General features: G+C 42.5%; 1 protein-coding gene across 4 annotated transcripts in view; it reads right to left on the bottom strand.

Moving 5' to 3' along the window:
• ZDHHC14 (zinc finger DHHC-type palmitoyltransferase 14) overlaps window positions 1–2,815 on the bottom strand; it is a 93,680-nt gene extending 90,865 nt beyond the window's left edge. For all 4 annotated transcript variants that reach the window (XM_038130389.1, XM_038130392.1, XM_038130391.1 and 1 more), the window contains exon 1: window positions 2,534–2,815. In XM_038130389.1, the coding sequence (XP_037986317.1) occupies window positions 2,534–2,784 (251 nt within the window). In that variant the 5' untranslated portion in view covers window positions 2,785–2,815. The remainder of the gene's footprint in view (window positions 1–2,533) is intronic.
• Between the last annotated feature and the right edge of the window lie 20,120 nt (window positions 2,816–22,935).

Genomic DNA, 22,935 nt, shown 5'->3' with positions numbered 1-22,935 from the left:
AAACATTTCCAAGAACATAAAGGGTACCTTCTTCTTCGATGGCAGTTTGACCTTACGTTTCAGACACACAGGGCACACGTTCATTTAAAAGCCACTTTGCTCCACAGGTGCATGAAGGATTGAAAGACATTTCTGTCATATTCAGTAAATGGCTGGTTAATGAGGAACGCCATAATCAAATCAGCTAATAATGGCAGTGACACTTAACACTCAGGATGTTATCACTGATCAATAAATAGTAATTTCTCACTACTAGGAACGGACACAAGTAGAAACTGCTTGAAAGTAACACTCTCCAGTAAAGACTCCCCTCTTTCTAACATTAACAATCTGCTGCAGTCTAACTATCACAGACATACTGAACACCATTCTCGCAGTCTTTAGATTTGGGTTTCAATTAGCCTTCAGAGGATGAGTAATAATTTTTCAGTGCAAGGGCTTTCTAAAGACCAAAATCTACCTTATCATTATAAAAATGAAATGCCATTGTCACCTTCTACTTTGATTTTCCTTAGGAGTGCAAGTGATACAAGAACGACTCAAGACCAGTACACACACAGAGAATTTATACAGTTCTATTATATAAAGCCCAAGATTCCTCCCTGCTTCAAGACTGCCAGAACGAGTAAGCACCAAGTATACATGAAAATCCTTGACTAAAAATCTTGTCAATCTTGCATATGGTTACACGGCAAATATTCTCAAATACGCAATGGAAGTTGCAGAATTCGACTCTGGTAGAGCATGTAGCTCACAGCAGTGATGAAATCAGATGGTGATGAACAGCTAGCAGCTCATCCTGTTTTAGCAGTTCTGAATCATGCAGCTGCAAAGAAAATTTATCTCTGAAAGATCAAAGCGTTAAAACATATAAATAAATTGCAAATGGTGGCTTAATAAATCAGTTTTGCAATCCTGATTATAAAACATTATACTTTCAATCCTACATTTACGTTCTGGTATCTGCAGGAAGTCCAGCAGGCTTCCTGTGCTGAAGGTGATGAGACTGCACACAGAGAGAAGTGTCAGCCCACATAGAAAAGCTTTCCAAAAGCTTAATCATGGCAAACAGAATAGAGTAGCACCCAGCCCTAATGCAATACTATCACACTATTAAAGGTTACACCTTTAATACCTGTTTAAAAGCAGGAAAGTAAACACACTTGCAGTGTGGATACCATCACTGTCTGTGTTATTTCAACTACTCAAATGATACTCAAGCTGCTTCATAACATCTGCAGAAGAATTTACATTTAATAAACCCCTCTAAAGTAACATGGAGCCCACTAATGACAATTCATCTACTGAGCTCAAATATACATTTAGCTACTGGCTACCTGCTGAGCATTTTTACCTTCTTTACTGCTACCACTATTGTTAAGATGATCTGTATGTAACAGGTACAATTTAGGGTTTGTTAATGTCCTTATCTTCTTGTTTGAAGACACCAAGTAATGAATGACCTTTGGTCTTCAACTGTACTGCTTAGCAAAACAATTTCTGGAGGCAGCACTGAAGCTTAGCTATAAATAATAGTTCTTATTGCAGAAAAAAAAAAGTAATTTGAAGAGATTTTATTGCCATAAGTCAAACCACAATAATTTAAAGCAGGTAAAGGAGCAGTAAGCCTTTAAGAGAACTCAATTATTCTCATGAAAAGTGTTTTAGCAGTGAGAACTTCTTTGTACTTGGTTCCTAAATATAAGTAAGTAAATAAAAGTTACACAATATTGCTCACATCAAGTGCCTAATTCTTTACTGCCATGTGTAGTTAATTTACCTACTACAACATAAGAGCAAAAATCAGTATATTTGATTTGCTGTCACGGTGTGTTCACTTAACACAGATGAAAAGGACTCCAGAGCTACAGAGAAAAAGACCCTAGAAGGATACCAGAAGCTTACTTAAAAAAAAAATACAGTCAAAACCTCCAAAGCAAATGTAGCTTAAACTAAGACTAAACTCCCATACAAGTTATCACAAAGAGAAAGTAATGCTGTTACCTAGTGGTGGAAAGCTAGGTACATGCAAAATTGTACAGCTCTTTTCCTCCTCACTTCGAATTTAAAAGCTATTAAAATGATGTCAAGAGAAAAAAAATATCATGCCCAAATAATAAACTAATGAAAAATACTGCTTTTCTTGCATTCAGTTCTATGACAAAGGGACAGTATTTTTGCATGTGCCAGTTTTGATTCTCAGAGTAACTGAGAGATGAGGATCCTCATCACTTCCTGGTCATCCCAAACCTGCTGTTTTACACTTCTCTTTCAACACCAGCAACAGCTGGAAACCTGTGGTACAAAAGCAACTGCAACTTTAATTCTCATTAGTTTTCCACAGAGTATGATAACCCAAACCGTACTGTGCTCCCCTCAGCATCTTATCAGGTGGTATTTTCAATTACATAAATCAATATTGGTGAAATTCAGTCTGCATCCTCTCCTAAATAAAAATGTGATTTTGCTTTCAGACAGAAAATAAATAACTAGAGGAGGAAAAGGGATATATGAAAACTTTAAAGTCACTTACTCAAATGCAAAGAAGAGTCCACTGGTGACCAAGATGAGAACAAGAGTCAGGTAGAAGACTCCAGTCTGTCGAGCCATCATGATTCTCCCATTGCAGAAAAATTTGTTTCTTCCAGGAAAAACCTCCCATTTTCTCTTGGGAACTGATTTCTTTTTCTTATGGGGAGACTCCATGGGAGACGAAGAGCTGTGTGTGCTGATCTGACTGTATTCACAGTCCTTCATGGGCCCACTACCACCTCCAGGAGTCATCAAGAAAGAGTAAAATGTGGGGAGAACCCCACCAAAAATATATACAAATATATATGTGCAAATATTCTTCTGACCAAGAGAGCCCTCTCCACCAGCCCCAGTTAACAAAAAAAGCCAATAAAACGATGAAAAGTCTGCTACCAGACTAGCAATAGGTGTATCATGCAAACACCGCTTAACTCTTCAGAAACCAAAGCTGTCATATCAGAAATGCTTGAGAGGGATCCTTCCTCCCTCCACCAGTTACAAAACAGCCACGTAGGACAATCCTTTTAAAAACAACTTATCACAAAACAGGACCAAAAAAAAAAAAAAAAAAGTAATTATAAATCAGTTAGGCTCTCAAAAAAAAAAAATCAGTCTTTTAAAATCAAGTTTATTTTCAAATGGGAAGGTTTTTTCCTTCCCACGCACACCCTGAGAGTTTTCTCCGAGGGTCAGAAGGTTGGTCAAGGCAAGGTTTAGCAATCGAGTCTATCATTCATAGAGATTTGTTATAATCCTCCTTTGCGCAGCAGATTCCACTGCTAAAAATGACCATTCCTAAGACGTTCCCTCGAGAGAGACACGCGAAACAAATCATTAAGGGGGAGGGGAGGGAAAAAAAAAAAAAAAAAAAAAAGGCAAGTAAGGAACCAGGCTGCAACTCCAGCTTCCGAAGAACACTTGAAGCTCTCCTCTTCCCGAAGCCGCAGTCCAGCGGGAAGCGGCCGCCGCTCCGCGCAGACCTAGGGGGGCACAGCTCCCCTGTCACCGCTCCGCAGGAAGGGATTGTCCCGAACCCGTGGCAGCCCGGGGCACGGCCGGTCGCCGACAGACACCAGCGCTTCGGGAGCGGGTCCTCCTCATCCTCCCTGCCCGCGCCTGCCCCTACACAACAGGTCCCCGCCGCCGCCTCATGCTCCCCAGCGCCTCGGCCCCGCGGGAGGGAGGTTGGGAGGCAGGGGACAGGGAGGCTTCTCCGCCGCTAGATCTCTGCCAGGACTTCTCCCTCCCCGCACCATCCTCGCCGCCCGGCTCAGCGCCGCCGCTCGCACCCCGCCCCGCCGCAGGCTCTCGCCCACGGCCCGCGGCGGTGCCGGGCCCCCCCCCGCATCCCGCCCCCTCCCCGGCGCACAGGAGCGGCTCCCCGCCGGCGTCCCCGGCTTCGCTCTGGCCCCGCAGCAAGGTGAGAAAAACGCCCGGCTTCCCCCTTCGCGAACCAGAGAGCGGCGACTTTCTCTTCACCCTTCTTTGCGAGCCTCTATCCAGGTTTCCCCCCGGCAGCCAGACCCCGAAGCAGCAGCTGCCACCACCTCTTCATTTTCAGGGGGAGGCGGTAACCACCGCAGCGCCGGCCGCCCGCCCGCCCGCCCGCGGGAGGAGCCGGCGGGGGACGGGACCACACAGGCGCGCACCCTCTGCCGCTCTCGGCCGGTCGGTCACTCAGCCGCTTCTCGGCGACAGGGCAGCAGGTCCCTCGCACCGGCCGGCCCGGCCCGGTCCTCTCCCCGGCCACTGGAGCGCGGTGACTGCACTAACTCTTCTCCATCGCCACCTCCCCGCAGGCGGCCGCTCGCCGGCCGGGCTGGAAGAGCAGCGCAGCGAGCCGGGCAGCGGGTGTCCGCGCTGGTGCCCCGCTCCCACCGCCGCCGCCTCCCGCTCAGCCGAGCCGCCCGCGACCCACGCTCCGCTGAGCCGCCAGCGGTGTGTGCCGCCAGCCCCGGGCGGCAGCCGCGTCCTGCCCCGCTCCTGCTGCCGCTGCCGGGCCGAGGGGCGAGTCCCGCCAGCGAACGCTGGGCACGGAGAAGCCCCGCCCGCGCGGCCCGACCTAGTGGGATCGGCCCCCGCCCCGTGCGGACTCGGACACGGCGCCCGAGACACGCCCCTCCGCCCGCCGGGAGTTGTAGTTTCGCTCAGTTGTAGTTTTGCCGCCGGAGGCGGGACGGCGTCGCGCGGGACTACAAGCCCCAGCATGCCTTTCGAGCCGTCCTGGCGGGGCGGAGCCGAGCCGAGCGGCCCCCGCGGTTCTCGGCGGGCGGAGACTCTCCCCGGCTTGCCCCGCATCCGTCAGCGCCGTGCACGGCCCCGCTTTTCCCCGGGCAGCCGCATGTGCCCTCCCCCGCCGCGGAGGACTGCGTCCGAGTTGGTCTTTCAGTCAGGCCGGAAGGCCGGCGCTGGAGCCCCCAGTCCGTCCCGTCGGGAGCCGCGCCGCCCCGCCGCTTTCCGGGTCAGCCGGTGTGACTGAGGAGTGGTTCCTCTCCCACCCCCCCAAAGTGCTCGACTGCTCCCGTGCTGAGCCAGCGCGGCTGTCCGTGCTTCTCGTGTGTGCCAGTGCTTCACTGCTCCGCTGGTGGCATCCCCATGCTCCGTTCTGCTGCTGAAATCACAGAGCTAGGTTGGAAAACACCTTTGAGATCGTCATGTCCAACATAAGAAGTAACACCATCTTGTCAACTGGATTATGGCGCTAAGTGCCACGTCCAGTCTTACCTTAAAAACACTTTTAGGGACGGTGACTCCACCTCCTCCATGGGCAGTCCATTCCAATGTTCAGTCACCCTTTCTGTGAAGAGCTTCTTCCAAATGTCCAACCTAAACTTCCCTTGGGGCAGCTTAAGACTGTGTCCTCGTGTCCTCTTGCTGGTTGCCTGAGAGAAGAGACCAACCTCCATCTGGCTAGAACCTCTTTTCAGATTTTTGTAGGGAGTGATGAAGTCTCCCCTGAGCCTCCTCTTTTCCAGGCTAAACAACTCCAGCTCCCTCAGCCACTTCTCCTAGGACTTGTGTTCCAGACCAGCCTCGTTCAGACATGCCCTTCTCCAGCCGTGCTCCTGATCTCAGCATCCTTCCTAAACTGAGAGGCCCAGAGCTGGACACAGCACTCAAGGTGCTTCCTCACCAGTGCCAAGTACAGGGGAAGAATGACCTCTCTGCTCCTGCTGGCCACACTATTCCTGATGTAGGCCAGGATGGACATTGGGGCACACTGCTGGAAGTACAAGGTTTGTCCACCAATGCTGACATGTTCGTACAGACCCTCACTGTGTCCTGACTGCACATCCCAGAAAGTACTGGAAAAGTATGAGCCACAAAGGGAAGACTTTCCTATAAATGCCATCCTGCACCAAGCCCTTCTCACATGGGCACTGGTGGCAGGGCTGCGTGCAGAAAGCCCAGGGAGGCTTCCCGCAGTTAAGGCAGAACCACTCTCAAAGCTGCTTGCTGTTGTTTCTGCCTAGTACATTCTCCATACGCATCCAAAGAGGAGCTATGAAGCTGGTGACGGGTCTGGAGCACCTTATGATGAGCAATTGAAGGAGCAGGGGTTGTTCAGCCTGGGGAAAAGGGGGCTTGGGGACAGTTCACTGCTCTTTATAACTACCTGAAAGGAAGTTGTAGCCAGGTGGGGTTGGTTTCTTCTCCTAAGTAACAAGCAACAGGACAAAAGGAAATGGCCTCAAGTTGTGCCAGGGAGGGTTTAGGTTGGATATTAGGAAAAATTTCTACACAAGGAGTATAGTCAAGCATTGGAACAGGCTGCCAAGGGAAGTGATGGAATCACCATGGACTGTAGATATGGTGCTTTGGGACATGGTGGATTTGGCAGTGCCAGGTTTACAGTTGAACTCAATGATCTTAAAGGTCTTTTCCAAACTAAATTATTCTGTAATGTTATGATCTGCAGTGGGTAAACAGGCATAAACCAGTGCTAACAAAGATTAATTTTGATTCATCTTTTACAATTTTGCAATTTACTAGCAGAGCTGTGTAAGCTATAGAGAATGAACTAGTTTGGGACATGCGGTAGGAATCAATACAGTTCAGAAAAGCCACTCTGCAAACTTTCGTAAAAAGTTGAGAAAAAAAGTTGATTACAATCACCTGCCTCTCTCATGGCTGACTGTTGTCCTTGGAGAGACAGCAAAAACATGTAAGGATGCAGCTGAGCTCTCAGGCGATGTGTTTTCTGTTTTCATAATTTCATTTTGAATTTTGAAATGGAATATTTATCCCTTTAATACAATAAGCTAATTATTTATCCATAAACAGTGCCTGATAACAAAGGGACCGTGGAACAGACTGACCAGCACTGGGTAACTTCCCCTTCCTTGGAGGAAATGAATTACTTTGGTAACCAAATTACACAGAGTAGCCTGGTAGACACTCTCCTGGTGATTCTACAATCCATTTTATTGATACACAGAAATAATTCTGGCAATGTTAATGACACATGGGAAAAATATGGGGGGGTGTCTCCCTCTGCAAGGTGTAAAGAAGTAGGCCTTTGGCAGCAGGATGTAAAAATAGTTTCTGATACCATCTCTCATGAAAATGCATTGGCATCCTTTTTCCACGCATATAATAGATGCAGCTGCATTATTCCTTCCCATCTCCTCCTCCTCTTGTAGTGCCTGTTGTCAACAGTTTTCCTGCAATCTCATAACTTAGATATCACAGCATTTTTTATTCTTTGAAATGGTCTTTTTAAACAGCTAATAACTTTTCTTTCTTTCTTAATGAATACAGCACCTGTGTATTCAGAAGGCTGCTGACAGATTTTTTTTGGTTCACTGACAAGCATTTTTAGTGTTCATCGGGTTTCTATTAGCATATTGCTGGAGCTCTATCTTCAGTGCTTTGACAATATTAATGACTGTATCATGTCAAATGGCACTGTTCTCTCCTGAGATTACGGAATATTTTAGACATTCACAAATAGAGCTAATGGTTTATGCAAAAATGTCATTGTTGCCTTATCTTCACAGGTAGCACTCAGGCTAATTTCAGAAACACTCTCCAAAAGCGAAACACTTGTAAACAATACCAGCACCTCATTCAAGCTGCTGTCTCATGCCACAGTCTTTCCCTGGGTTTTAAGGCATTGTAGTTGAGAAGTGAACCTCAGGCATTTTAACTGAGAGAAATACATAAAGGAATTTGAGGAGTGCTGGGAAGAATAATTCTAAAACTCAAACTCAGAAAACAAACACAGTTTTATTTTCAATAGTGAATCTATTTTGATTCTACCAGGATCATCCAGTCCTACACATTGTACTTTCCACGATAGCCTATTTTAGTCCCTAATCAGTACTTGTATTGCATTGGAATTAAAAGTGTTAATCACATCTTTTACATCAATACCTCTTCAAAGTTTTTTTCAAAACAACTTGAAAACTCCCCTACTAAAAGCAGAAAAATAGTAATATTTCACATGATTCAACATTATCCTTCAAAGTATTTATTGTTTATTTGCCCTAATGAAAATTGGTTTGAGGCACTAAATAGTTGAAATTTTACAGTGGGTAGGACAAATATTCTTCTTTCAAAAAATTTGTAGGTTCATGTGTTGCAGTATGTACTCTTCTGACTTCTTAGCTGTGACTCAGGTTGATCTCATGCAGAAGATGAATATGATGCAGCAATGTTACCTAGCTTAAAAGAATCCAAGACAGACAATCCTATCTTTCTGTTAGGCAAATGCTAATGAAAAAGCTGTTGCTGCTGAAAATTCCTCTCTTACCCTGTCTACAGTGTGGAGGTGTCACAAGGGCAAGTCTTGAAACAACTGGGAAGCTAATTTGCTCTGATGACATGTCACCTTGCATATACAGAATATCTGTTACCATGCTTCATGGTAGAATCTGCTTGAATGTGTTGGAAGCAATATCAGGAAAAGTATTTATGTTTGATTGAATAAACACAAAGTAGCAAACTACAGCGTTTTGGACATAAGGTCTCTGGACAACATATATCCAACACTACCAAATTGCTTTTTGCTTCCAATCAGAAAAGGGGGCTTATATAAACAAATATCTAAAATACTTGAAGTGTCAAATATTGAACTGAAAGTCCTGCTATTCTTACAGATGGAAAGTAAGTTAGGCACTGCTGTGGACACATTTGCTAGGCACATTTTAGATGCCCTTCACAATTAATTTTGAAAAATAAATTTTAAAAAATTAAACAAAGTAGCAATAATACCATTGCCATGCAAGACATTGACAATGTCTTGCACATTCCATACTTGCTGAATGCTACAGTACAATCATACATCATGCCAGTTTACAATGTTAAGAGCAAATAATCCTAAGTTTCTACAATATACCTAGTTTTCTAACCAAATATTTCTCTGCTTTTTCTGTGCTGTTTTTCAGAAGTTACCTCTCCCTGCCATCATTTTAGAGTCTTACCAACTATTAATTTTGTGAAAATACTTAATTTCTTTGAAAAAGGTTTTGTGCAAATTAGAAGTAATACATTTCATAGGAGCTGGCAGGAACAGAGAGTGAGAATGCACATCAGAATCTCTCTAAAGAATAAAAAAATTAGGGTTTTTTAGGTCGAAAAAGCTGTTAAATGTCTCTTAAGTCTTGCTTTTGAAAGACCAAGATGACTGTCATTTATTGTACAGCCTTCTAACAAAGTGCAGCATATATTACTTCTCTGCAGTATGTGAGTTTAGAAGGCAAGATGAGGTAACAGAGCTTTTTCATTGCAAGTTCTGGAGACCAGAATCAATTTTGTATTTGCATTTGTCCACTGCATGTTGAAACCATATCTCTTGATTGGGGTGGCATTTTCTTTTTTTTTTTTTTTTTTTCCTGTTTTGAAGTATTAGAAATACACTTGTTTGTAAGTTAAAAATCTGAAACTGCCTAATCATATAAAGTCTGGAATATTTTGGTAGTTTTTCAACTTCTGACTTTGGCCCTCTACCATACAACTTCATTGCTTTGGATAGAAATCAGAATCAATGGATATTTTAATTTATTCCAGCAGAATAAAATGAGAATTCTCCTTAAAAGGCAATTAAAATCCAGAAGTTTTTGGAATTGCCCATGCTTCCCTGTCAATGACTGTTTCTAAAGATGAAGACAGACGGCCTCAAAGTCGTACAATTTCAAATGAAAAAATAAAGATAAACATTGCATGAAGTTGTCAGTGTGGTATTTTAAGCTTATTGAACATTTTGTCTTCCTCTAAGTTGACTGAAGGGATTTTTTTTTTTTTTTTCATTCTGGGAGGCTGACACAGAACATGAGCCAGCCAAAAAAAAGGGCCAAGAAAGTACAGTTACATGAGGAAAACACCCACATTTTCCACTGTTACCAGTCACATTGAAAGTTCCCTCACTGGAGCCAGGAAATAATTTTCCTTCGTCTTCCATCATGTGTTAGTAGAGTACACTACACAAAGAGCGGAGTGAATTACAGTTTGTTTGATGCTTTACTCCCCGCTGAAAAGCCTTGTAGATGCAGAACAGCATCATTTATTAAGTTGGTACTGTACAGAAATTTCCAATACCCTAGTCCCACTTCATCAAGCCAGCTGGTTTTTTTCCAGTGGGCTTCCTCTTTAAAATAGATATATATCTATATATCTATATATCTATATTATCTAGATCTATTTATCGATTTTTTTTTTTTAGGAATATGTATGAGAAATGAACGTAGCACTTCAGAGAAATAAACAAATGATGATGGGTCACACCTATCTGTACTCTTTACCACTCACCTGCTTTTCAGTGTCTGGCTGTTTTCAACTCCCTGCTGTTGAGCCAGGTGTCATTCTATGAGTTCTGCACAATTAATGTAAAGACAAGTGTCAGTGTGGGCAGTGGATGAAGCAAGCTGGATTTCCTCTCCCATCACAGCCACCTCGCTGTGCCCCATGATCCGCACAACACTCCGCACGTGATGCCAGCACCACGCACGGTGGCTAAGGGGAGCCTGCCCACAGGCTGACCCGGGGCCAGCTGGCTGCCACCACACGACCAAAAGTGAAGTGACAAAAGATGGGCGAGTGCTGAGCAGAGCTCGCAGCTCACCAGCACCAGGGGAGGACAGCCTCTCTCACTCCACATTTCCTTGCGCCTGAACCTGCACTGAAGCGTGGCTGTTGCTCTGTCCTCAGATCCTTCCACCCTCTCCCTTGCAGTCTCACCACAGCTTATCGGATGTTTTGCACAGCTGGCTCGGTACAAGAATATCAGCAGAATTCAAAAAAAAACCCAAACTATTCACTTTTTGCCTTTTTCAGCGAGTTCATTTTCTGCTGCTTTAACATGCTGAAATGACTTGGCAAAGGACATGACAAAGCATGACAAAGGACTGCAACAAGGGAGGGGCAGGAACAGAATGCCCAAGGAAAGGGAAGTGAAAGAAAAAAGACCTTTCCTCTTTAAAAAAATATCTATTACATAAACATGAATGTATATAAAGTAAAGGGGCAAAGAGCATCACTGTAGACAGCAGCTGGATTAGTCTAGGCTGCCACTGAACTTCAGGCTCAACCAGATGTACTCGTGGAGGCATTCCATAGGATGCAAGAACTGGCAAAACATGAGGACACAAGATACAGCTTAAAGACAGAAAAAGAAGGGAGAGCAGGCCCTTGCATCCTGTAGTGATGGGCTGTTTGATAAGCCAGCTCATCATGACTTGCCCTGGGTGGTAGTACATCACACCCAAGTACTTTAAAAAGCGTTGGCATCAATTTGTCTTTTTTTCATTGATTTTCTCAAAACTTTTAAAAAATATAGTTAAACTTTTAGCCTCTTCTCTCTTTTCCATTCAGCTGAGCAGGTTTCAACTTATTCTCTGTGAAGAGAAGTCCGACTGACACTTAAAACAATTGCCGAAGTCTGTTCCCATAGAACACACCTACAAAGGGTCAGACAATTAAAAGGATGGTGTCAACTACAATTACTTTAATTAATGTAGTAAAAATGTTTTGATACTGTTCTTTAACTAGTATCTCCTGTTTAAAAAAATATCCCTTTTACAGGTTTTCTTTTTCCCTCCTGTTTCCTGCTTGAGGCTATAGAAGGAACTGTACTTCTGGTTGACAAAGCAACAATTGCAAACATGCTCCGGTTTATCTCATATACAACCTTTTTTGCCCCCCTCTGTGTATATTTCCTCGTGCCTCTTGCTTCTCTTCTCTGCTGCCTCAGTAAACACCCACTCACAGTACTGTGGGAAAGTAGGAACTTATGCTTTGCTGTGGAGTTCAAGAAAGTGACTCCATCCAGCTTATGTGGGAGCATGACACTCATTTTGAGAAAAGCCTTCTTCATAATATAGTTGTGGGCTGTTTAACTGTTTTGGACCACACATTTTGAGCATTTACAGAAGCATTTATATCCATTGCTGTCAGTGGAACACATCCATGATGTCTTATATGGATTAACACAAAATACATAGAAAGTTTTCCAGAGAAATCAGACAATTAGAGACTTCTGTGAATCCCAGAGGGACGCTACCTGCATCATTAAACACTTAACTAGGCCATCTCAAAATGGAGCTAATTGCTTGTGAAAATCTCTCCGTTGTCACATTCAGCATCAAAAATACGGGGAAGATTTAGTATTATATTATTGCTTTTCTTTTGAGTCTTTCTTTTCTTTCCCTTCTCTGCCTTCAACTTGGTTTTGTGTCTGTTTGAGACCTGCCCTCCCTCACTGTATGTACTTTATCTCAGCAAACAGCGATGTTGGTCTTAGGTTTCATACCAACCCCTCTTTCCCACCTTCCTAACATAAAACAATGAGTAAAAAGAATAAGGGAGAACAGGTAATTTTACACCTCTCAGAGATATTGTTTTCAGAAGAATAAGCCAGGACTGCTGCTCAGGGGTGCAACACTGCAATGATTGAATTAATTTCAAATTTGGAAAGCCTGAGTTCCTTCCCTTCCCCCTCACCAAATAGGATAAAAAAATAGTTCATTTACTTGGTAATTTATACTGTGGAATCTGAATATTCAATGAGCTCTGTATACAAAAGACTAGATATGACTCATGAATCATATGGCTGACAACACTGCAGTAGAGAAAGGAAGTCTGACAATTAACAGAAATGTGATACTGATCATACACAAATGTGGCCAGAGGCCTAAAACAAAAACATTTTTTTCTTCTATTTTGTTCATATATTTGCCATAGTGATCATTCTGCTATTTCTGTGAACACTTAAATGGATGGACTTTGCTCAGAAGTGTGTGCCCGACAACTAGGTATGTGTTTATGGAAGCAGAGTTTTAGCAATTACTTCTGCTACTAGTACAACATCTTCTGATGGAAATCTGATTTTCATGTAATAAATGCATATTCCATATTGAAATCAACATAATGGCTCACTTTTAAGTGTTCTCAGAAGTTTGTCTTCTTCAAATATGTCCATGTGGGTGTCATTAGACCTATTTCTATTTTTTCCTGTAAGATTTATTAACCTTAATTATTTTAACCAATAATTATTCTTTAAAAAAAATATCAAGAATTTCTTATAAAAAAAGCTAGGGGATTATTCATATGATCAAGAGAATGTTTTGGCCAAGTTTCTGAGAATGATTGTAAATACTTAAGAACGTATGCTTTTTACACCATAATAGGAGAATGAGTTTATAAATCTGATTTTTGGTAGAGTTATTTTAATCTAACTTTAGTGCTAATCTATTAGCATTCATCTAAATTAATTCTGATGAGCAAATGGCAGTCTGCAGTATAATTACATTTTAAACCAATAAAACTGTAACCAGCAAATCCAGGAAAACGATTCAGAATTCTAAAGAAAATAATTCATGCAATAAATAATATGCAAAGATTAGTCTTGGAGGCATTCTGAATTGGTATGTTTTATTTGATTAAGAGAAGTGTAGGTACAGAACACCAGAGGGAATGAAACAGGAAAAAAAAATAACATTGAGATATAAACATAAATATTTATATGCAAAAATGTATTAAGTGGGGTTTCATATAGAAGAATGAAGTCTTCTTCCATGAGGACTGAGAGTCCTTCATGCAAACAGCATCAGCCCTTGATGCTTCAGAAACGGTGAATACTTGGTAAAGTTGATGGCTGAATCTTCAGGTGGCTACTCAGAGCTGAGGACTAGGGACAGAGGACATCAACAGGGGAAAAGCCTGGCATTCACTGCCTGTGGGAGAAACTGCAAGCGGATTTTTAGGGACTCAGAAGAAACACCTTGTGAGGGGAAATAATCTTCAAAAACTTGCTTTTTTTTTCCTGCTTCTGAAGATAACTGCAATTAGGAAGATTTCTTCCACAGAGAAACTCTAACAAAAAGCAAATAACTGGTGGCATGAAGGGGCAGCTCATGGGGATTTATGAGAACCCAATTTAACTTCCCTTTTTTTGTGTGATTCTCTTCATCCAAGCCATCTGGCGCAGAGTAGCTTTTGGCACACAGGTCAAAGCTAGGGCTTTCCTCGCGGACTGGCTCCACTAGGAGAGCCCTAGCTGGGCTGGCTTTCTTCATACTCACAGAGCTTATTTTAGTGCAAAATCCATCCCACACATGTTTTTATCTGCATGCCACAGCCCTGCCTGTCATGCATTATGCACAACGCTCAGCAATTGTCTGCTCTAACCGCAGTCCCTAACCACAGCATGTTGCTCACAATAAGCCTAGCACACCCGTCACCTTTGTGCAGCCTACACTATAAACACACCCCACCTCCTGTTATTTTGCTTTGCTTGCTGGCTGCCACTCTACCTGCTCCTTGCGCGACAGCTCAAGAAATCATGACAGCATCTCAGGCCTCTCCTCAGCCTGCCTGAGCCAGATAAGCCAACTCTAGATATCACATCTCAATACCTTGCAAGAACTTCTAGAATCATATGAAACACATTTTTTTTCAATAACTTCATAACTTATGAGATTTTGCATCTTGAAGACTAACATTTCCTGTGGCATGATGCTATGGTCTGTATTTGGAACAAGCAGCAGATAATCAAAAGCTCTCTGCATGCCAGATGCCTGTCTCAGAGTTAGCACCTGCCATTCAGCAGGAACTGGCATTCTGGGCAGCCATGCATATTCAGGAGGCATCTAGTACAGATGAGCTTCAGCACATCCAAGGGTCTGTTTTCAGTCAAGATCTTCAAAGCCATTCTCCACAGCTTATATCCCTGCATAATCTTCAGCAACACTGAAAATATTGATAGCTCTTGCCCAGTGTGGACTCCCCTGTTGCCGGGAACAAGAGACAGGATTCACATTCCCACAGGATGTGTCGATGCAGTTCTTTCAACTACACTGAAGGGAAAAAATATCAGTCATTGTCAACTCTCTACTCTTCCAGAGTGGGTAGCTGGCACTCTCTCCCTCACTGCAGAACCTCAGCTTCTGCAAAGCTGGAGAATTTGTGTTTATTTCAGGCATTGCTGTTTTTTTATCTTGGACAAAGTGTCTGCACCCAGCCACCCTGCACACATGCTGGGTTGTGAGGGACTGTGCACTCAGCTTGTTGACCATGTGGACTGCCAGGATTCATGGAATGTCAATTTTCCAGATTCTGTGAGAATCCCTATGACTGGATACATTCCACACCATCTCTGTATGCAGGGTTTGGTGAACCCTTCAATGTGGAATAGCCTGGTAAAATGAAGTCTTTCAGTCTGTCTACATCTATCTCAGCAGTGCTGCTGCCTCTAGGCAATTCTGAGCCCTGGGATGGTAGGCAAATATGTGTTAGCAACAACACAGCCTCACAAGCACCACCCGGGTCTGTAGGGCAAGAAAGGAATTACTTTAATGAATGTTCATTCCAACCAGTGCTTACAGGGCATAATTTTTCTCTTCATACATATCCAAAAAAAAAATGTACTCATTTCTTTCCTTCCTCTCACCTCCTCAAGAAGACAAACACAAGTTTCCTCTCTATACAAAAAGACCAAAAAAAAAAAAATTAAAAAAAAAATCCTCCCACTTCCTTTTCCCACCTCCTTCCAAACTCATGAAAACCACCAGTTTATCTCTTCTCTCCACCAACCTACCGGAAGGATACAGCTTTCCATTTTCTTACGCTTTGTAAGATTAGCTCCTCCCCTGCCTCTGAGGAGTTGGGATGCTCTTTTTGAAGGTCAGTGATCAGGCCTGTATCTTGAAAGGCTCACACAAAAACAAAACCCAAACTCTTTTGGGCAGATCAGCTGTATCTCACTGCTTTGTTCCTGCTCCATATCCCTGCCAGACAGAGGCAGTCCACATTCCCTACTATCCCCCTCCAGGAGGCCAGCCATGGAAGAGATGAAGGAAGAAAACATCTGCCTTCAACACCTCACTCAAAATGGATGGCAAGCAGAAAACTTTAAATAAAAACATGTTGTACAATACATGTAGATCTGAGTACTTCTCACAAGTAGAAGAGTTCATCATAATTAACCCTCTTGAATTAAATAAACCCAGGTACTTATGTCTTAAGTCTCCATCTAGTGTTGCTATGCAGAGACCAGTTCAGAAAAGAAAGACTGGATTTGGCCACCATGGATAAGGGATGCTCAGGCTGGAAGCTACTTGGGCTAGTTCTGTTGCTTGATGGGCTGACAGAACCCACGTGGCTCCTCCTTGGACGGGCTTTTAACAGGGTGAAAGTCACTGTTAAAAGGGGAAGGTGCCAAAAGAAGTTTTGAAGAAACGCTCCATGGTATATGACTGGCAGCCAAAGCCACCAGCAGTGCAGAATCATGTCCTCTAGAGACATTCTAATTTCTTGGACTGGGAGTGAGAGGACATAACTACTGCATGGCTTGAAGACATAAATACAACTGCAGGGGGAAACAACTCTCTCATGCTAGGTGAGGATTTAAACCAAGTTTTTATTACAATGGCATACAATTTCCTGTTTTGAAGAAAAGGAAATTTTCACGTTTCCTTCAAAAGAGGAAGGGATTCACTGGAGTGACAAAAGATGTTGTCTAGATCTTGAAAAATGCAATTAAAATTAAAAAAAAATCAAAGATAAATGGTGTGATTTCTAAAAATCGTGAAAATAAGAATCCTCTTTTTGAAAATGCTCTCTTTGAGAGAGCGTACTCTTTTCAGTAATAATTAGAATGGGAATACTAATTTTTAATGGTAAGGATTTTGAATTTTGAATATTAACACACTCTTTTGAGCTTTAATGCAAAAGTTGGTACAGTTTATAATTTTGTAAGTAAAAAAGCAAAGTTCCTTCCATCCTTAGGAATGCTATTGCTCTGTATTATTCTTTATATAACAAACTATTTGAAATTAATTGTATCAGCAAAACACACTACATTGCTGTTTTAACATTTGGGAAAGCAAAATAAATTGTATTGACCAACAAGGATCTCCTTAAAATCAGAGACAGCTTAGCTCACTGGAAGAACACTGAGAAATTGTGCTGGTAGCTGCTACTGTTTTGGAAGGCCTGCTGGATCCAGTGGTAGTCATGTACTGCTTGGAACGAACACAAATTAGATCACAACATACATCACAAGGTTCCATCATCTGCATGGCCAAATGCCACTTTTATGCCCTCCAAAAGAATTTGCTGTCAGATCATTTTGTCATGTCTTTGTCCACCCACATGTCACAACCCTGGCGTTTATAAAGTTCAGAATTATACTTTTATTTTCTGCCAAACATGAAACTAGAAAGACTCTCTTCAGTTGCTGCTTTCTTGTCTGCTTCATATCAGACAGGAATACCCTTTTTTGTCAGTTCAAGGGATCACAATTCTTCATCCACCTGAAGAGGAAGTGAGAAAAGGAAAGAGAGAGAAAGGGAGCTTTCCTCTGTACCTGTAAGTTTCTGTGGCTTCTTCTGAGCTGAAAACATTTTAAATGTCAGATGTTAATCAGAAACTCTAGGCAGCTTAGTAGCATCTGTGTCTCCTGGTTCTACTAAGTTGATCTTCCAGGTTCAGTTGATCTTCCATGTCCTCCAGGGGCTCATATACCCTGTAACAGGGCAAACCATGCATGTTTGCCCACTGGGACATTAGATTTAATAAAATCTGTGTGATATACATCCATGCAACATACGTGCACGTGTACAAACTCCATATCCCCATGCACAGACAGACAGAGCAATGACCCCATCTGACCTTCCAACCTGTCAACTTTTTATGGAGCTGATAAAGAACCCTTGTGAGCTACCTCCTGACCCAAGGGTTTATTATAAGATCAGAGCCGTAGTTTAAACCAGGTATCAATCCTGACATAACCAAGAATACTCATACTTTCAATTCAGTGAATGTGACAGAATGTTCTTAAATGCAGTATTCCCATTTCTTTCTCTAGCCCTCTGATTTCTAGAGAACCAAAAGCACCATCCAATGAACACAGAAGGAGACAAGAAGTCAGCTGTTAGCTTGAAGTTCTATTTTGGCTCTAAAATCAAAGGCCTCTTTAAAGCCTAATAGAATTATAGACTCAAGTCTACCATTAATAGCATGCATGGCGCCAGTGTAATAAGAAATGGAAATACGTTGCCCAAGAAGGATTTATGAAGTCCAGTAATTCATGTCAGAGTTTCCACAACATTGTGATTCTCAAAAAGTCTCAGGTCCAACTAACTAACAGTGCTCAGTTAGACATTGATCCTTTAATGAATGCATGCACTTTACTGATTTTATTTTGGCAAAGTTACAAGTATGGAAGCAAGAGAGAAAGAGAGAGAAAGAAAAAGTGCAGTAAAATATTCAGCGATATTTCTAATCAGCTTTGTATGTGGTGTTTTTAAGATATTAATTTCATCTTTCCATGCTCTGGGATGAATGACTATGGAGCATGTAAACTCCTGAAAAAATGCACAATTTTTTAATATTGAGTTCAGCAGATTATATAAAAAATAGAAGCAAATATCAGATTTAAGGATCATTTCAATAACAGGCTTTATTTCAGATCCATAACACACATAATCTATAAAAATAATGCATAAAAAATATTAGTTAGCCTATTTTTGACCATTTGTGTCTCTGTAGTGCTTACTGATTTTTTTTTTAAACAGTGTACATTTAGTTTTAATGGTTCAGCTCTTCTTCAGTCATCAATAGTGAGCCTTGTTACCATGGTGACAGACAGATGGATTAATGCAATGTTTAGGGAGATACAGTAGTGCCAAATTTTGATATATATGGTAAGCTGTAATGTACTGCATACACAAGAGGGCATGCATGCAGAAAAATTCAGGAATGGTCTTCCATATGCACAGAGTTGACACAATATTCCCACTATCTTCTGCCAGAAAGCGGCCATCTATCTCCCAGTTTATGCTCTTGAAAAATACCTACCCTGTTGGAGTCACAGACTCCAGTTGCTCTGCAAACTTAAACAGAATGTCTGATGAGGCCTGTTAGAAAGGGCTGGTTCAATACCTGACGTGTCGGCTGCATGTACTAGGCCATGAAGCTGCCGATCATTGGGGAGTGACTGTCTATAATCCACTCCTTGAAATGCAGCCTGACATCTTCAGCTGACACCTTTCCGTTTGCCTGTTTACGTTCTTCACTGCAGGTCTCGTTAATGAGAAAGAAATGTGAGATATACAAAAATCTTTGGGTTTTTTCAGAGCACAAACAGATTGTGTGTGGAGTAATCCTTCTTAAAACTTTCACACTTCCTTTACTTTTAAACCTTTAGTGACCTGCACCTTCCTCACCCATCTCACTCCCTTCCCTAGAGCTGCTAATGAGCTTTCCTCTTTTCAAAGTATTAGATTAGCGGTTCACGTCTCGCAAACACCCTCAGATGGAGATGAAATTAATACAGGAAGAAAATGTGTGACAGTCATGCTATGAATTCTTGTCATTCAGACTGTGAATCCCCCATGCTCACAGAACTAGGAAATTGTGCTAGTTGCATAGTTTTATTTCATTATATTTTACGTTATTTGCTGTCCAACCCTTGAATCATTCTGTTGTTGCCAAACATCTTCAATGCAAAAACCAATCATAAGACGCTACTGAAAAGTCAAGTAATTTTAAAAGACAATTTGACCTGCCAAGTAAAATTCTGGCACAAACTTGGTGCTCTTAAAAATATTTTAGATGTGAAATCAGAAGTGCTTTATCCAGAGCACAATATTAATTTATGTAATTAGACTAATTTAATTAGAAATGTTTTCCATCCATCTACACAAAGTGATAATTATAATTCATCAGGAACCTAGCCTAATACCAGCTCTCCTTCCAGGCCTTTTTAGATTGTAATAATAAACTATACCAATTAAGCTCTGTGAATGACTGTGAAAAGGGCCTTTGGATATAATTGCACTGAAGCCAATTAGGAAAAATATACATCTCGTATTCCTGACAATTAATTTTATAGTTGGCTTTCTCAGTAGGTGACATACTACTAGCATACACAAGTCAAATTTATAGTGACCACCTCCCTACAATAAATGAAATGCCAGTCCAGTTTCTTCCTCTGCAGTGCACACCTCTGTTGAGGGTCCCTAGACTGGTGTCACTGGCCATATGAGCTTGGCCAGTGGCAGGGGGTGGGCACAGTGGCATTCCCACAGGTACATGCCATGCAGCAGCTTCTGAGGGACCCTCTGCTGCCCAGTAGTGCATGCCAGCAGCACGCCCCTCCCACCCTGCAGCCACCATGGTTTGGGGTCTTACATCAGAGCCAAGCTTGAAGTTACTGCCACGTCTGGGGTCACCATTTATTACCGTGGGTCTTCAGGGCAGTCAGGACTTGGTGAAGCGAAGGAGAGATCTTGACTCCATTTCAGAAGGCCAGTTTATTATATTATGATATATATGACATTAAAAAAGATCACACTATAACTATACTACAAAGAACAGAGAGAAAAGAATCATCAGAAGGCGAGACAGGAATAGAAAAGAATGAGTAACAAAGTTCTGTGACTCCCAGAGAGTCCGAGAGCTGCTGCCTCCTCGATTGGCCACCAAGTAGAAACATCCCACATTGACCAATCGAGAAAGCACCTGCTGCATTCCACAGCAGCAGATAACAAATTGTTTACACTTGAAGCTGAGGCCCTTCAGCTTCTCAGGAGAAGAAAATCCTAGCAAAGGGATTTTCATAAAATATCACAACCACATGAAGTTACCCTTGCCCATGAACATATTTGTGGAGGAATCAAACCAGACAGCCAAGTGTTGGTGCAACTTCCTTCCCAAAGCAGGCTCAAGCTGTGTGCTCAGAGCAGCTCACTCACGGCTTTATCCTCATGAAATCTTCCTTGAAAAGAAACTGTACAATCTCTCCAGGCAGTCTGATATCAGCCTTTGTCGAAACCTGAGTTACCAAAAAAGTCATCTCCTAGAACCACAGCAGGACAACTCTCTCTATTGGACTGTCACTGAGAGAGGCCTCCTTTGTTTTGCCAACCATTATTTTGGAAGTTACCAGTTCTAGCCATGTGGGCCAGGAGCACACTTTCTCTGTAGAAATCCTGCTCCCAGGCTGTCACCTAGCAGAACCTGGTCAAATGGTCTGGTGGTTCAGGATTTCTGCTGCTACCTCAGGTTGCAGCATTCCAGTAAGAGTGGCTGAGACAAAAGTACCAGGCCATGCTCTAGTGACATCATGGAAATAATAATTAATTTTCACTGGGTTTTTTTTGTTTTTTTTTTTTTAAGTCAGTCAGAAATAGTTGTTTTTCCTGGACAAGAGTAAAGCTTTTTGTATGGTACAACAAAGTAACTAATAAAAGTTCTATAATGAAATATAACATACCAAGACCACTAAAGATGTGGTATCCAGTGAAATTAAAAAATAACTTTTAAGTTTATTTTCTAGGTCACTAAAGACAGTGGGAATACCACAGGAATTGGGAAGGGATCTGTCATTTTCCTCTCTAGTAAATGTGGGCAAAGCCAAACAGATATGGGCATATTTCATTTGCCAAGAGAGCATTATAAACACTGAGCAGGTAATAAAACATATAATTCAGTAAAGAAAAAGAACAGAAAACAAATAGATACAGACACATGAAAGAAGACCCTACTTAAGTGTTCTCATCTCTGCAGCCCTACCTGAATTCTGCCTAAGACATGTGACAGCCTTGATACGTTATCAACAGCTCTGAAATCTGTAGTGTGCCTCTGACCAGCCATAATGTCATCATCCATAAATGCTAATTTGGGATTTATAACTGGAACTCTGGCCAGATTGCCAATGGGACTTTTGCCATTTTGCTGAAACGTGGCCAGGCCGTGGCCATAACAAACAATGCTGCTGTGGTGTCTCTGCAGTAGTGCCGCTCGCTGGGTTACGGGGTGTCCCCAGATGGCTGCATCAGAAGCCACATAGCTCAGTTCGGAGCAGAACTGCCTGTCCTAGCTCCAAGCAGCGCCTAGCTGCCAGCCGCCTTAGCAAGCTTTAGTGATCACAGCTCTTGTGATATTCAGCTCGTAAGTGATTTCAGCTCTTTAGCTTGCTAGGCTCTGCTGGGGCAGGCAGCAGGCATTCGGCTGACACGGGAAAAGAGAGGAGGAGAGGCATATGAAATTCCTCAGAGATGTCTTTATTGGTCTTCTCGAGGACTATTCTGCGAAGGGGTTCAGGGACGGCTCTTCTGATGAACCGGGCAGAAACAGCGGTTTATATAGGGTTAAGGGGAATTGAGAATTGTCCAATGGTAAGGGTTAAAGGAAAGTGACCTATAGCCTTACAGAGAGATAAGCAAGGGTCCGAGAGCAGGAGAGAGGGGCTCCTAAGGTCCAGTCACTATGACTCAGCATTTCCTTAGGCTGCCAAATGCCAGGGGAGGCTTGCAGGCCCTGTGCCTGCTACACTGCAGCATTCCTGCACACCCAGTCTTGTCCAAAGTTATGCCTCACATGCACTCCTAAATACCCAAATGTAGAAGTGAAATTAAGGAAGAGTGTTGCATATTCTGTAGAAGGAAGCTGCAGTTCAGAAAAGCATCTCTGGGGCTGAGGTAGGTGGCTGGAAATCTGGAGATCCAGCCTCTCGGCTCCTGCCTTTACTGGAGAACCACAGCAAAACCTTGTGCAAAATTATTACTCTCCTCATCACCTCCAAAACAAAAAGTTCCCCTCCATAAGTGGGTGAAGCCAGCTCAACCAGTATTTTTTATGTGTCTTTTGATTCTCCAGTGCAAGGCTCTTTTTACAGTTGTGAGTATGTTTGACAAATGTGCACTGCCTTTTGTCAGTATTTCTGTAATTAAAGTCTACACATCTCTATTCAGTGGCCAGATTTTTGCTGCAATGAGACAAGAGATCTGAGGACAGACTCTCAACATGGGAATTTCAGCCACCAGATCCTTAGGAGATGCACAACAGTAACCAGCTAATTATAAAAACAGAGGTTTCTGCAGAAACTAAATCATAGCTGCAGACTATGCAGAACTTTATTTCCTTGTCCAATCGACAGGAAAATTGTTTGAAAATATGTAA

This window comes from Motacilla alba, chromosome 3 (assembly GCF_015832195.1).
Source record: "Motacilla alba alba isolate MOTALB_02 chromosome 3, Motacilla_alba_V1.0_pri, whole genome shotgun sequence".
Classification (NCBI taxonomy): domain Eukaryota; kingdom Metazoa; phylum Chordata; class Aves; order Passeriformes; family Motacillidae; genus Motacilla; species Motacilla alba.
Note: the sequence above shows the minus strand (reverse complement) of the source record. Positions and strands in the feature narration are given on the sequence as shown.